Genomic DNA, 14,435 nt, shown 5'->3' with positions numbered 1-14,435 from the left:
GTTCACTTGTGAACCTAGGAGGACTCTGTGTTTAAGAGATGCTGTGGTTGGCCCTGGGGAGGAGTCTGTGTTTAAGAGTTGCTGTGGTTGGCCCTGGAGAAGAGTCTGTGTTTAAGAGTTGCTGTGGTTGGCCCTGGAGAGGCCTCTGTGTTTAAGAGTTGCTGTAGTTGGCCCTGAAGAGGACTCGGTGTTTAAGAGTTGATGTGGTTGGCCCTGGAGAGGACTCCGCATTTAAGAGTTGCTGTGATTGGCCCTTGAGAGGACTCTGTGTTTAAGAGTTGCTGTGGGTGGCCCTGGAGAGGACTCTGTGTTTAAGAGTTCCTGTGGGTGGCCCTGGAGAGGATTCTGCGTTTAAGAGTTGCTGTGGTTGGCCCTTGAGAGGACTCTGCGTTTAAGAGTTCCTGTGGGTGGCCCTGGAGAGGACTCTGTGTTTAAGAGTTCCTGTGGGTGGCCCTGGAGAGGGCTCTGTGTTTAAGAGTTGCTGTGGTTGGCCCTGGAGAGGACTCTGTGTTTAAGAGTTGCTGTGGTTGGCCCTGGAGAGGACTCTGCTGTGGTTGGCCCTGGAGAGGACTCTGCGTTTAAGAGTTCCTGTGGGTGGCCCTGGGTCCACAAAGTCCATTAAGTTCACATGCAGGCGCAATTCACAAACCTGAACTGCTTCCTCAACATGAGCCGGAGATGCTCCCCCAGTAAAAAGAAATTCAGGACACGGTGACTGAGCCCCACTGCCTGTAAAAGTAGCCACAAGAGAACTATTCCTGTTACAATCTCCCACCCAGCCAACTCGACTTTACTAACCTGGTTTCGAGGCGATGAACTGGCATAGGATGAAGTGAGAAGGCGCTACCATGGGAACTAGGATTCATTCATGTGTTCAATCTTAGAGCTCATGGACAGGTCGCTTCCAGAGGTGGGTGTCAGCTACCCTGCTCCTCCATGTCTTAAGCACTGAGGCGAGGGGAGGCTCCATCTCCCTGGCCATCCAGCAAGGCAAGGGGGAAGGGTGTGATTCTCCCAACACCATTGGCCAAAGCGATGGAGAGAGCATGCAAGTACTCACTTCACCAATGGGAGAGTTACAAGACGCTGTCACCCCCTCACTCATTGTAAAAGTAAGGATTGCATCTGTAAACCCCTCCCCATTAGGAAAGGCTAAAGGGGGGGTAGGGTTGTTTTCATAGGAGTAGGGAGTCAATTTCCCTCTTGCTATTGGACAAGGGGAGGGAGGTGTCTGTAAATTGCCTGGCCCTTGGGTAAGGCAAGAGCAGGGTCGTTTATAAGCCAAGAAGAGGAGGTCGGGGTGCGTCGTGGTCTCTAACATCCCAACCCTAGAGTAAAGCCAGAGAGGGAAATAATTAACTGCCCTAGTTTTTGTTTGAGGCAGGAGGGGCTGTAAGGCTCCTTGGGGCCTTCTACCCTTCCTGGCTCTTACATGAGGTGATTCCCCTCCCCCAGGTCACACATCCTGACAAAGAAGTGTGGGGGACTAATTTAGTTAGGCAGTATGCAAGTGACATCACGACATGTGACATCACGGTGCGTGATATCATGGCACGTGACATTTCACGTGCCATCACACGAATTGACATCACAAGAAGTGACATCAGATCTTAAGCCCTCACATATATGTTCAGCAGGTTTATCATGAGTACATTTGAGCGCATTTCGAGTATCCATGCAAACCCTCCTGATTTATGCTGTAGATTCACACTTTTGTAAGCTACACATAAAACAATGTTGCTTTTTGTCAGCCTAAATCTTCCTCTACCCAAGGATTGACCAAACTATCTCTACCGCCAGCCTACTCAACCAGGCATATTATTCCATATGCAGCACATTTCCATGTGGATGTGATAGCTTTAGCTGCCTGTGCTGCCTTGCATTATTTTTTTGCAAACCCACACAAAAGTGATTTGTGTGGTACGGTAAATCCCAGAATAGATTTTAAGTCAGGGTTGTGCCAGAAAAGTGACTCAACCCTAATGCAAAATCTGGGTCTCAACTTATAATTTTTTTTTTAAGTCAGCCACAAAGAAAGCGGCAACAAGGAGAAAACTGACAGTAAATATGTTCTGCTTAATTGGTTCCAAAGACTGTATTTTAAAATGTCTTATGGGGTTAAGGCACCTGCTGCAGAGATATGTTTGTTCCCAGTATATCGGAGTGAATAATAGTGGTGAGATAACTCTTGAGGTTAATGCACTTGCTGGAAAGATCTGTGTTTTGTCTAGCCTCAGTTTTGACTCAAAGTAGCATAGAGGGTTAATGTATCTCCTGCAAAGTACATAATGGAACATGCAAATGACAGATTTTATTTTATGTAGATAGATAAGTAGGTTACTGCTTTGAACACAGAAATGTTTGTTACTTACAGTTGCATTGCCATCCTTTTAAAATAGCTCTGTGAGCTATGAAAGATATATGACTTCTACACATTGAAACCCTCCACTGTTTTATGTAACACATCCTGTACATTGATTTACAAATGTACAGGTTTTATTGTATATTTAATATGCACGTGTGATGTAAAGCGCTCTGACATCCTGCATTGGGATAAGTAGCACTCTAAACAATAAAATGGTGGCATTTAAATTATTTCCATGCCTCCTCAGGGGTAAAAATGCGCTATATCAGGGATACTCAAAGCACGGCCCGGGGACTGCATGCGGCTCTCCTGACCTTAAATTGCAGCCTGCTGGTGAACAGCATCACTGGTCTGCTGTTCACTTGACAGAGCAGGTACATTCAGAGGGCTGTGACAGGCATACTTTATTTACTTATTAACTAAAGAAGAAAAGGTGGCCTAGACAACTTATCTTTAGGAACATAAATACAAATTATATCCTGAGCTAGCAAACATTAAAGAGTAAATATGAACGAATGACGAGTCGTGTGTTCCTTCTTTTCTTCTGCAGTAATCCTTCTTAGTGCAATCTAGCCGTTGCCAACACGTGTTTCGTCTTTAGTGGTTAGACCACAGACTTCTTCAGGGCTAGAACAATGTAATATGTGTATATCAGTCAATTACCTACTATAAACTGGAAAAAAATCACCACTTGAGCTCAAATGAGCATATTGACACCATATTGATAAACACAACCAGCAGCCTAAACCTTATCCTTTGAGCTTCTTTTTATTGTTCACATTACATTTGTTATCACCATAACCCAGCACCATTATCATCCAGCCATCTAATCCTGTCCGTGTTATCTTTTGGAACAGCTTTAGTTTTAAAGACCTCTTGCGCTAGACTTTCTGTAAATTACAAAAATAAAGTGTATTTTATTAACATGAATGAGTGTTTTACCTTAGTGAATCAGTTTATATCGGTGCATTGAGAGGCAATTATTAGCAGTGATAGTTTTCAAATATAATAATGGAAACATTCATGCCGCCCCCCATTCTGAAAACAATGCCATTAGTGAACCAAGAAGCAAGTCATTTGTTAGGTGTACCTTGTGTGTAGCCTTGGATTTTATATAATTGGAACATTTTAGTTTATTAATAAAAACACAAGAATAGGTTTTGTACAGCACACCTCCTAAACTCGTAGGTCATAAGGGTCTCTCATACGTGGTAATGAAGAAACAGGAGGCAAAGTGAAATTAACCAATTGCCTGGGATCACACAATTTCGTCAAGTGGGGAAGCCTGGACTGATACCAGGTTTTCTGGTTTCACATTTTGTAATCTAGCCACCAGATGAGTAGCTCTTTCCCTCACATGTTTTACATTGGATGTTAATGCTTTGCCTTTAATTCTTGGTGCATGAGAATAGAGAGTAGGGGGGCAGACAGAAGTCACGTGAAGGCTCGGTTTGTTGTCCACACCATGCATCTGCTTTGCGTCCACCTATGCACACCTTTCATCACCCGACCCTCGCATTGGTGGCATCAGTGCGGTCCTCAGGCATGCCACAGACAGTAATTTGCGGCCCCCGGTAAAATGTTTGCGAGTACCCAGACGCTATATAAATGCAATTTATTTTATGCAAATTCTGTGAAAGATCAACACATCTGACATTCTTACAGTGCATGCATATCTCGTAAACAGGGTTTCTCTTAAGTATATGTGAAGTGTTTACAAGGTGTGAACTCAGTGTTGTAACGATAATTGAGGCCCCCCCCCTGCAAGGTAAGTGGAGGGGCCCCCTCCAGACTATCAGGAGCTCCCCAGCCGATGTGCAGTGCTGAGGGGGCCACCTGGAACTTGGAGCCCCCCGCACTGCGGTGGATGCAGGGGCCTGTGTTACTCCCCTGCGTGAACTTTGCTTCCCCTCCACTGCATTTGTGAGGTGTGAGGCTCCTGACCACTCCCAGCCAGGAGACTAACAAAAGGAGGCCAGAAGACTCTTCAAATTCGGCCTTTGTTATGGGCCCAGCTGAAGTCTGAAATAAGAGCCCACACCCGCCTGCATGGTGTTTGAAAATTTCACCAGGACAAGTTCAGCACAACATTTTTCAGAGGGGCCAACTTCTTGGCAGGGTGGAAGGCGTCCACCCTGTAAAAGTAGTGGGTGGACGCTGTCCATTCGCGTGTACCCCCAAATTGTGCCCTATCCTCCCCTCTCCCAATATTTTAATTTGTCAGGCAGGTGGGTGGGCTGTTCCTTGGGTACCTCTTGGCGCTACAGGGGTGGGATTCCTCCGTCCAATTGGCAATGCTCCGTGCGCACCCATGCTCCCCCTGGCGGGAGTTGCGTTTTGTTCTCGAATCCTGCCCTGTTAACCCTTTTCTGCCCTGTCTCCATTAGTTGTGGGGTTTGCTGCCAGTGGGGGCGTGCTTGGGTCGTCGTTTTGGGCTTGTACCTGTTAAGGCTGCCTGGGGTCATTTCCCCACCAGCCTCTTTCTTGCACCTCTCCTGCCTCGTGTTGCCTGGCACAGGGAGTATGTGTCGGGTATTGGGGGTAGAGGGCACACTCCACATATTCACAGAGTTGCCCTTGTTTGCTCTCACGCCATGCAGTCTGTTGTTCTGAGGCTGGGGCTTCCTGCTGTGGGTACATGCTTTTAAGTCAATTACCACAGGGTACAAAACTCTGTGCTAAAAAGAAAACCGAGTACAAGTCCTAAAAATAGAAGTGGGAGGACTAACCAAGTTAGGTAGTATGCAAGTGATATCATGGTGCATAACATCTCAGCATGTGACATCACAACTCATGACCTAACAGGAAGTGACATCACAAGAAGTGACATCAGATCTTAACACTTCGTAAATGTTTCAAAGGTCGATCATGAGAACATTTGAGAGCATTATTAACGCAATCTTACATCCATCAATAAAGAATTGCTGGTTGTTCCCTCTTACAGGAGAAAGCGTCAGGGCGGCAGCCGTTTCCATTACTTAGCTGCTGTCCTATGGAACTCCCTACCACTTTCCCTTCGGCTCAGCCCAGACTTTCTAACTTTTAGACGTTCTTATAAAACTTGGCTGTTCAGACAGGCTTATTTTCAGTAAGTAGTTGTGTTAGTTTCCTACTTCAACAGCGCCATGAAGCCCACGGGCGTACGTGCGCTTTACAAAAAAACCCTAACATAACATAACATAACATTATGAGATTATAAAAAATAAGATTTTGCATCTGGGTTGTGGCAAAAAAGTAACGCATTCCCATGCAAAATGTGGGCCTCAAATTATACATTATTTTTTTTTAAACTCTGCCACAAAGAAGTTGGTAACAAGGAGCTCCTGCAAAGCACATCATCTAACATGCAGATGCCATATTATTATTATATGTTGCTAGGTAAGTGAGTAACTGCTTTTAACACAGAGATCATTTTGTTACTTGCAGTTCAGAAATTATAATCCTTTCAATATAGCACGGCAAGCAATGAAGGACATGTGACTCCTACACCTTGTAACACTCACTGTCTTATGTAACACATTTTCTACGTTGATTTACACACTTATAGGATTTATTGTCCATCTATAATGTGTACGTGTGATGTAAAGCACTTTGACACACTGCATTGAGATGAGTAGCGCTATAAAACAAAATAGTGGTATTTAAATTGCTATTTGTGTAAATACTGGGACAGTCCAACACATCTGACATTCTTACTGTGCATGCATAACTCATATAAACAATGACTGAACAAAGTCAAAACCATGCCTCTTAAGTATTTGAGAAGTGATAACAATAACCTGTGTGCCTTTGTTTCCCCTCCCTTGTATTTGGATCTAGGTGTAAGGCTCAGATAGTTCCCAGTAGGTATAGTGGAACAATAGGAGGCCTGATGGTCCCTTAAATTCGGCCTATTTTTATGGGCCTAGCTGGAGTCTGAAATATGAAAGTCTCCACGCCACCTGCACTTTGATGCTGGAAATGAAAGCAGACAAGGTGCAGGCGCTGCAGAATGTGTCTCAGTGTTTGAAAATTCCACCAGGACAACTTCAGCATATTTTAGTGGGACCACTTCTTACAAGGTGGACGGTGTCCACCCTGTGAAAATAGTGAGTGGGTGCCGTCTACCCGTGTGTACCCCCAACTTGTGCCGTGAAAAAACAAGCATTTGCAATGCAATACGTTGTGCATTTACAAGACTTTGAGCTATTGGCAATACAATAACAAACTCTCGCAAATGCGAGACATATTGAATTGCAAATTACTAGCGCCCATGTGGCGCTTTCCCGTTCATGGAGGCTGCACCCATTTCTATAAACAAGCAGCGTCTAAATAAAGGGGCATGACCGACACTAAAGTGAAACCGCGGTATGGGCGCTTTTACAAAAAAAGCATCCGTTTGTCAAGTTGACAAACCGATTTTTTTTGTAAAAGTGCCCATGCAGCGCTTTCACTTTAATAACGGTCACACACCTGGCTTGTCTAAAGAAAAGGGCGCGGCCTCCATGAATGTGAAAGCACAAAAAAAAGATAAGTACGTGATGCCAATTTACTTAAAGTGGACTGCGCTGCTAAAATAAAGGGAAGCAAGCAAGAAACATGGCCGCTTTAGTTAAAGCGGACCTCCATTAGTAAATAAAATCAAAGTGGGGACGTGCTGCGACCTAGTGGGTGGTATAGGGGCAAATCATTAAACAAAATAGTACTCACAGCCAAGATATAGCAGACCGTGTAACAAGACAAGTAAAAGGTCCAGTTGTTATGGAAGGTAACAAATGCAAAAGAAAATGATAGGTCTATAGTGCGTGGTTGTACAAGTGGCTGTGAGATCAGGCTAAAGCAAGTGTAGGAGTAGCAGTAGGCTGAGATATTCCGTTGTCGTAGGAGATGAAATGATAGGTCTTTAAATATATCTCCTTTGACCCTCCTTACATTTTTGTTTGCAGGTAACAAATGCAGACAAGGCAGTACCAAGGAGGGACTAACAAGTCTGATAACGACTCGGAAGCCAGCGTTTAGGAAGGACAATGACACAAGCCAATTAAAAATATGAGCAGAGAGTGGGCGGGGCTCCAAAGCCATCCTCCAATACTGTATGCCTCGCAACAGCACGTGCGCTGCTCAGGATATGGTTACGGGTTCACTATCAATTAGTAATTGAGGAAAAATGGGCTGAAAGGCAAAGGTCGCTGTGGGTGGTGGGAGGGAGTAGCACCAAGTAGACTAATTTAAAAAATAAAAACAAAAATTGAGATAAACGCTGAACTCGCAAGAAAACCAGCCATACATGTTTTGTAAAAAGAATGTAAACTACACATCCAACATTAATCTCCTGGATTACGGTGCTAGTGGTTAATAAACCCAAACATTACACATGACCCCATCCCAGGCTTGATACTGGTCGCTTTTCCGCACTCTGCTGGATTCAACGCACCTCCTTTGCCTTGCGTCCTGCTCCATGCTGGGCTTGGGGTTCTTGGCGGGGGTTGGGAGGCTCCTCCTTAGCTCCCACAGTAAAGATGTCCCTGTCATAGCGTCTCCCAAACCAGGACTGTGAAAAAGACAAATTGACTGCGCATGCACGCACTCTTAAGTAAAGCAGATTTTTTAATAAAATATTTTATTTCCAGTGGCTGAAGGCGTACACAGCGCAGCTCAGGAGGGACAAGCATCCAGAATTCTTTGACTCCTGTCCTCATCGTCGCCCTCCTCCTCCTCCAGGGAAGGTTTCCGGGCAGGGTGCACCTCTAGCAAGGACGCCCTCCTCTGGTGTGGATTCCACGCTGTCTGAACGGAGGGCAAAGCCGCTGGCAGAAGAAGGAGCCTCAATGGTACATTTTATTTTTTCCCTTAAATTACAAAATATAGCCTCTAAAAATAGTTGTGTTTAGATCATCTTCTGAAAGTTCTTGATGGCTTCTTCGGCCTTCTGGAGCTCCGTTTCACTCTGTTTCAGCTGTGATTAGGAAGAAAAAGAGAAAAACAATTATTAAAAAAAAGCGACACTAATGTAAATCCACATGTACTTCCACCCTCGCAAAAGAGACCACCTCCAACGACCAGGTAGAGCAGAGGCTGCTGAGGTTTAATGACACTATGGTCCTCTGCAGCCCACACACTAGAAAAACAAGCTAGTCCAATGTGTCAAAAGAGCTGTACGGCTAGTGGTGAGGTGGCTTCAAGGCACATGGCGCCAAAGGCCGCCTCGGGGTGGCACCTCACAATCAGAACAGGGGAAACTAAATTCACTTTCAAGCTGCAAAGAACCTTGCGGTAAAAGGTGCGATGCTTTTAAAGCTCACATTCTATGCACACCACAGGCCCTTACATACTATGTGTGTGATAATCCCCCTCCTACACACACCTCTACTCACACCTAAGAGCAAGCAAGACTTTAATGGGCACATCTCTGTGTAACACATACTTGTAGGAAAGTACCCCTGTCTGTCATGGCCACTCTCACTTTTTGCCACTGGTAATCAAGTTTTTCGACTGACGTGCACTGGGTCCCTTCTAACCAGGCTTCAGTGCCAGTGCTCTTTGCCTAAAATAAGGTAAAATAGTCTAATTGCGTAACAATTGGGAGACACTTTATCAGCCCTGTAAGTCCATAGTATGCAATACCCCTGGTACCAGGGCATGGGTACTAAAGAGGGTCCCCCTAAGGGCTGCAGAATGTATTATGTCACCCTAATGGACCCCGTATACATTGCATGCAGCCTACCATTACAGACTGCAGGTCATGGTGCAAACCATGAGTGAAAACACGGCATGACACACTCACTGTGTGCTATGCAAAGTCACTGCATGTAATATACGCAAGACACCACTACAGCAGGCGTTAGAGCCCTAAGGCAGGGTGCATTATATTACATGTGAGGACACATGTGCTGTCAAGTACAATAATTACTAGATCGCAAAAGCAAACAGAGAAGCCATCTTAAGTATATATACTGGGCACTGGTTTCCTGGCTACATTATGGCTTCACTGAAACCTATGGAGTTTGGTATCAAACACCTTGTCCTAATAAATCTGTACTGTTGCCAGTACAAGATTTATTATGACGCACATTGAGGGCACCATAGAGGTGCTCCCCTGAAAAACTTACTACTCTCTACTGTGCTGGCTGACTGGTATCGTCCAGCCTGCTACCACACATATGTGTTTACCCCCTGCAGGTGAGAGCCCACGTTCTCCGAAGTCAGGAACAATGCCTGCTCTGGAGGAAGGTGTACACACCTCCTCCAGCAGGATGTCTAGTGATCTAGCAGATCAAGGCCTGGGGCTTCAAAGCCCCTGCTGCCTTTGATATACGACTCAACTTCCCCAGATCTCAGAGATGCCACCCCTGCCCTGATGCCCATTTGGCACCAGGGCAGGCGGGAAGGAGTAGTTTCTTACCTGTAACTCCAGTTCTGTAGGAGGGGTATCTCTGTTATAGTCATAATCTAGTGAATAGTCCCGCTCATGTGCGAGGTCCCAGAAGCAATCAAAAATAATCGCTTAAGCTGTCTTCATTGCAGCCCTGCATAGACACTCGAGAGAAAATTAAAGACAATAATGCAGCCTGTACTTACAAGGCTACACTGTCCAGTACTTCAACTAGAAATGCCAAGGAAATTACACCAATAACACATTTAACGCAATCTGTCAAGTTTCACCCATAGAGAAACTTTCCTCCCCTCACCAAATCCTTGGAATGATAGAAAGTAAGGGATGGACAGACAAGTCTGCATAGGCTGCCATTATGTTTCTGGAAAAAGGATACCGTGCCTTTAAGAACCTCTCTAGAGACCCTCGGTATCCCAGCATGCACAGCCCCCTCCTTTTACTTTCAGTTCTTTTTGAAGGTGCATAAAGCAAGTCCTGTAGCATACATTACAGTACCATTTCCTCCACCGGAGAGGAGGGCGGGCGCTTATGACTATAACAGAGATACCCCTACTACAGAACTGGAGTTACAGGTAAGAAACTACTCCTTCTGTAGTAGGGGATCTCTGTGTATAGTCATAATCTAGTGAATAGAATGGCAAGCCCATCCAAAAAACAACCTGGCGGTGGAGAAAAAAGACAACACCACTATTATGCGAACAGATTTCGCAGCGAAATCTGTACGACCTGAGCATCTGCTCTGGCATCAGAGTCCAGACAGTAATGCTTAGCAAAGGTGTGGACCGACTTCCAAGTGGCCGCCCTGCAGATTTCTGCAATGGGAACATTTCGAAGCAAAGCTGTTGTAGCTGCTTTGCCCCTGCTAGAATGAGCCTTAGGCTTACCCCCTAAGGTCTTATTCGCTTTCTGATAACAGAGCTGGATACATGACACAATACACCTAGAGATGGACTGTTTCTAAGTAGCCAGACCAGTCCTAACCGACCCATAGTTGACAAACAATTGCTCGGATCTACGAATATCCTTGATCTTATCCAGATAGAATTTCAATACCCTCCTGACATCCAGGGAATGAAGAGACCGTTCCGCTGGAGTGGAAGGATTCTGGAAAAACGTTGGTAAAGTTATAGTCTGATTAACATGAAAATCAGAAATCACCTTCGGAAGGAACTTGGGGTGAGTACGCATAACAGCCTTAGCAGCATGAAACACCGTATAAGGTTCCTGGCAACACAATGCCTGAATTTCACTCACCCAGCGGGCCGATGTAATGGCCACGAGGAACGCCGCCTTCCAAGACAGGTGCTGCAGCGAAGCCTTGTGAATAGGCTCGAAAGGTTCCTCATCAGCCTGGACAGCACCACATTCTGTTCCCACGAAGGCGAAGGAAGCCGAACAGGAGGGAATACCTTCTTCAACCCTTCCAAAAAATCCTTAATCACAGGAATCTGGAAGAAGGACGTCTGCGAAGGGCATTTTCTGTAAGCAGTCAATGGAGCCAGATGAACCTTAATGGAATGGAAATTAAGGCCAGTCTGAGCTAGATGCAGAAGGTATGGAAGGATGACATCCTCCTTGCAGGTCGTCGGATCATAGTTCTTAGACATGCACCAGATGCAGAATCTCTTCCATTTGTGATCATAAGAGGTCCTAGTAGACGGCCTCTTAGCCTCCTTCAATATGTCCATGCAATCCTCAGGAAGATTTAAGTGGCCATATTGCACTATCTCAGGAGCCATGCCGCCAAACTCAACGACGAGAGGATGGGGTGCACCATCTGCCACCCGAACTTTGTGAGAAGGTCCGGCCGACACGGCAGCCGCCGATGAGGCAGGATCGACCGATGAAGCAGGTCCGTGAACCACCACTGCCTGGGCCATTCCGGAGCAATGAGGATCATCTGCGCCCGGGACTGGGCCAGCTTGATGAGCACCGCCAGAATCAGGGGAATGGGTGGAAAAGCGTACAGAAAGCTGTTCGACCAGCTGATCCATAACGCGTTCCCCAGAGTCCCCGGTTGGTAATACCTTGAGGCAAAGTCGCAGCATTTGCTGTTTTCGGCGGTGGCAAACAGATCCACGTCTGGAGTGCCCCACATGGCGAAGATGTCGTCGAGCACCTCGTCCTTTATGACCCACTCGTGGTTTTCCTGAAGCAACCTGCTGAGGGCGTCCGCCTGAACATTCTGCACACCGTGCAGATGAGTCGCCGTTATCATCAGTCCTCTGGCTAGCAGCCAGTGCCAGATCGCCTGCGCCTCCTGTGACAGTGTGCGCGATCTTGAGCCCCCCTGCTTGTTGAGGTAATACATCGTGGTCGTATTGTCCGTCTGCACAAGCAAGGAGTTGGTCTGGAAGGACGGATGAAAGGCCTTCAGTGCCAAGCGAACAGCTCTGAGCTCCAAGAAATTGATGTGATGTGTGGACTCTGCCGGAGACCACGTCCCTTGGATCTGTAGATGGTTTGAATGCGCTCCCCAGCCCAGAGAGACGCATCCGTCACGATAGTCTGGGTCGGGATGTCCTTGTGGAAAGGAACCCCTCTGAGGAGATTCTCTGCCGAGCACCACCATCTGAGGGACTGTAGGGCGTGAAGAGACAACTGGATCCTGTCGTCCCAGCACCCTTTCCTCTCGTCGCACTGGTCCTGCAAACATTCCTGCAGCGGCCTCATGTGTAGGCGCGCGTGTGGAGTGAGGAAGATGCAAGAGGCCTTCGACCCCAGTAGAGAAGACACTGTCCTCACTGTTGTAGATGGAGCAGCTATGAGAGACTGAGCCTTCCGAAGGAGCGATAAGCATCTCTCCTCCGAAGGAGACACGCTTGCTGACAGCGTATTGATGGAGGCTCCCAAGTACTGCAAGCACTGGACCGGAATCGGAACAGACTTGGACATATTTATGTGCAACCCCAGTCGGTTCAGCAGGACGGCTGTCCTGTTGAAGTGCAATTGCGCTTCCTGGAAGGTGGATGCCTTGATCAATCAGTCGTCCAGGTACGGGTAGACAAATACCTTGTTCTTTCTCAGGTGCGCTGCCACCACAACCATGCATTTCGAAAAAGTCCTGGGTGCAGACTTCAGTCCAAACGGTAGTACGGTGTACTGATAGTGATTGAGGCCGACGAGGAAGCGCAGGAACTTCCGGTGTTTCCATGCAATGGGCACAAGGAAGTACGCATCTTGCAGATCTATCGCGCACAGCCAGTCTCCTCTCTGCAGCGGAGGATAAATCTGGTGCAAACACAGCATGCAAAACTTTTCCCTGCAAATCCACTTGTTTGCTTGTCGCAAATCCAGAATTTGCCTGAACTCGTTCTGGTCCTTCTTCCGTACTAGAAAGAAGCGTGAGTAAAGACCCTTTCCCCTTTGAGACAGAGGGACGTCTTCTATCGCCCTTTTTCTTAACAGGGTATCGGCCTCCGCCTGGAGCTCGCGCAGCTGGAACTGCGAGCCAACCGGTGGAATTGCTGGAGGCGGGCTGGTGAAACGAAGACTGTATCCATTGCAAACAATATTCAGCACCCACTTGTCCTGAGTAATGTTTCTCCACTCTGCCAGGCAATGTTGGATGCTTCCCCCCACCGGAGCGGGTAACGGATGAAGGGGAAGTAGCACCTCAGGGCCTAGACCCAGCCGGGCCTTTGGTCGCGGAGGAAGACTGCTGACCACCTCGGCCCCTCTGGCGCTTTTGGAACGGTCTCCGCTGGAACTGCTGCTGCTGTTGTTGTTGCTGTCCAGCCTGTCGACCTTGCCCTCTGCCTTGCGCCCCGTACCGCCTCTGAAACGGGCGGTAGGTCTTTTTCTGTTCCTTAGGCTTTTCCAACCCGACAGCCGTCAGGGTTTCCGCCTCCGCCTTCATGCGGGCCATCTCGTCATCCGCATGTTTCCAGAAGAGGGTCTCGCCCGAAAAGGGTAGGTTGGCAACTCTCTGCTGCGCCTCGGGCTTCAAGGATGTAAGACATAACCAGGCGTGGCGCCTCAGGTTGACCCCATGGCAGTACCCGTGGTCTGCCAAGAGGGAGGAATCCGCCGCCGAGCTTATCACCTGGTTGGAGACCAGCAGTCCTTCAGCAAGGATCTCTTGGAAATCTTCCCGTTTCTCCCAGGGAAGGTGAACTGTTGGAGGGACTGCCACAGAGCCCGATCGTAACGTCCCAACAGTGCTGAGGCACTCGCGGCCTTCATTGCGGTGGAGGCCGTCCCGCAAACCTTCCTGCCTGCCGAATCTATCCAGCGGCTCTCCTTATCAGGAGGCACTGTCGATGACGGGGTGGTGGCGTGCTGTTTTCTTGCTGCCGTCACAATTATCGAGTCCAGCGCGAGATCCAAACGAAGAAACGCTGGGTCCGAGTCAGGAGCCTTATATTTCTTCTGCAGCCTGGAAAGTGCCGATCTCGTAGCCGCAGGGGTGAGGAACAGCTACATGGCAGGTTCCACCAGCCCAGGCACCAAGGGCAGCAAAGGGCGAGATAACTGCTTCTTGTGCAGTGTTTCGAAAATTACGGAAGTCGATGGCGCGGGCACCGTGAGCGTGATGCCCAGCTTAGTCTCCCCTCGCAGCAACACATCCTGGAAGGAGACTATGTAGTCTACTGGAGACACCCTCGTTCAAGGGGAGTCAGACAGAGTAGGTGAATAGTCCCTGGTGGAATCCGTGTGACGGGACCTTGACCGGTCCCTCCTGTGGCGCCGTCTGGA

General features: G+C 47.6%; 1 protein-coding gene across 6 annotated transcripts in view; it reads right to left on the bottom strand.

Moving 5' to 3' along the window:
• Positions 1-7,933: 7,933 nt before the first annotated feature.
• Positions 7,934-14,435, bottom strand: part of VARS1 (valyl-tRNA synthetase 1) — a 205,901-nt gene continuing 199,399 nt past the window's right edge. For all 6 annotated transcript variants that reach the window (XM_078646021.1, XM_078646024.1, XM_078646022.1 and 3 more), the window contains exon 31: positions 7,934-8,300. In XM_078646021.1, the coding sequence (XP_078502147.1) occupies positions 8,232-8,300 (69 nt within the window). In that variant the 3' untranslated portion in view covers positions 7,934-8,231. The remainder of the gene's footprint in view (positions 8,301-14,435) is intronic.

Source organism: Lissotriton helveticus, chromosome 5_1 (genome assembly GCF_964261635.1).
Source record: "Lissotriton helveticus chromosome 5_1, aLisHel1.1, whole genome shotgun sequence".
Classification (NCBI taxonomy): domain Eukaryota; kingdom Metazoa; phylum Chordata; class Amphibia; order Caudata; family Salamandridae; genus Lissotriton; species Lissotriton helveticus.
This window is presented reverse-complemented; position numbering and strand designations above follow the sequence as displayed.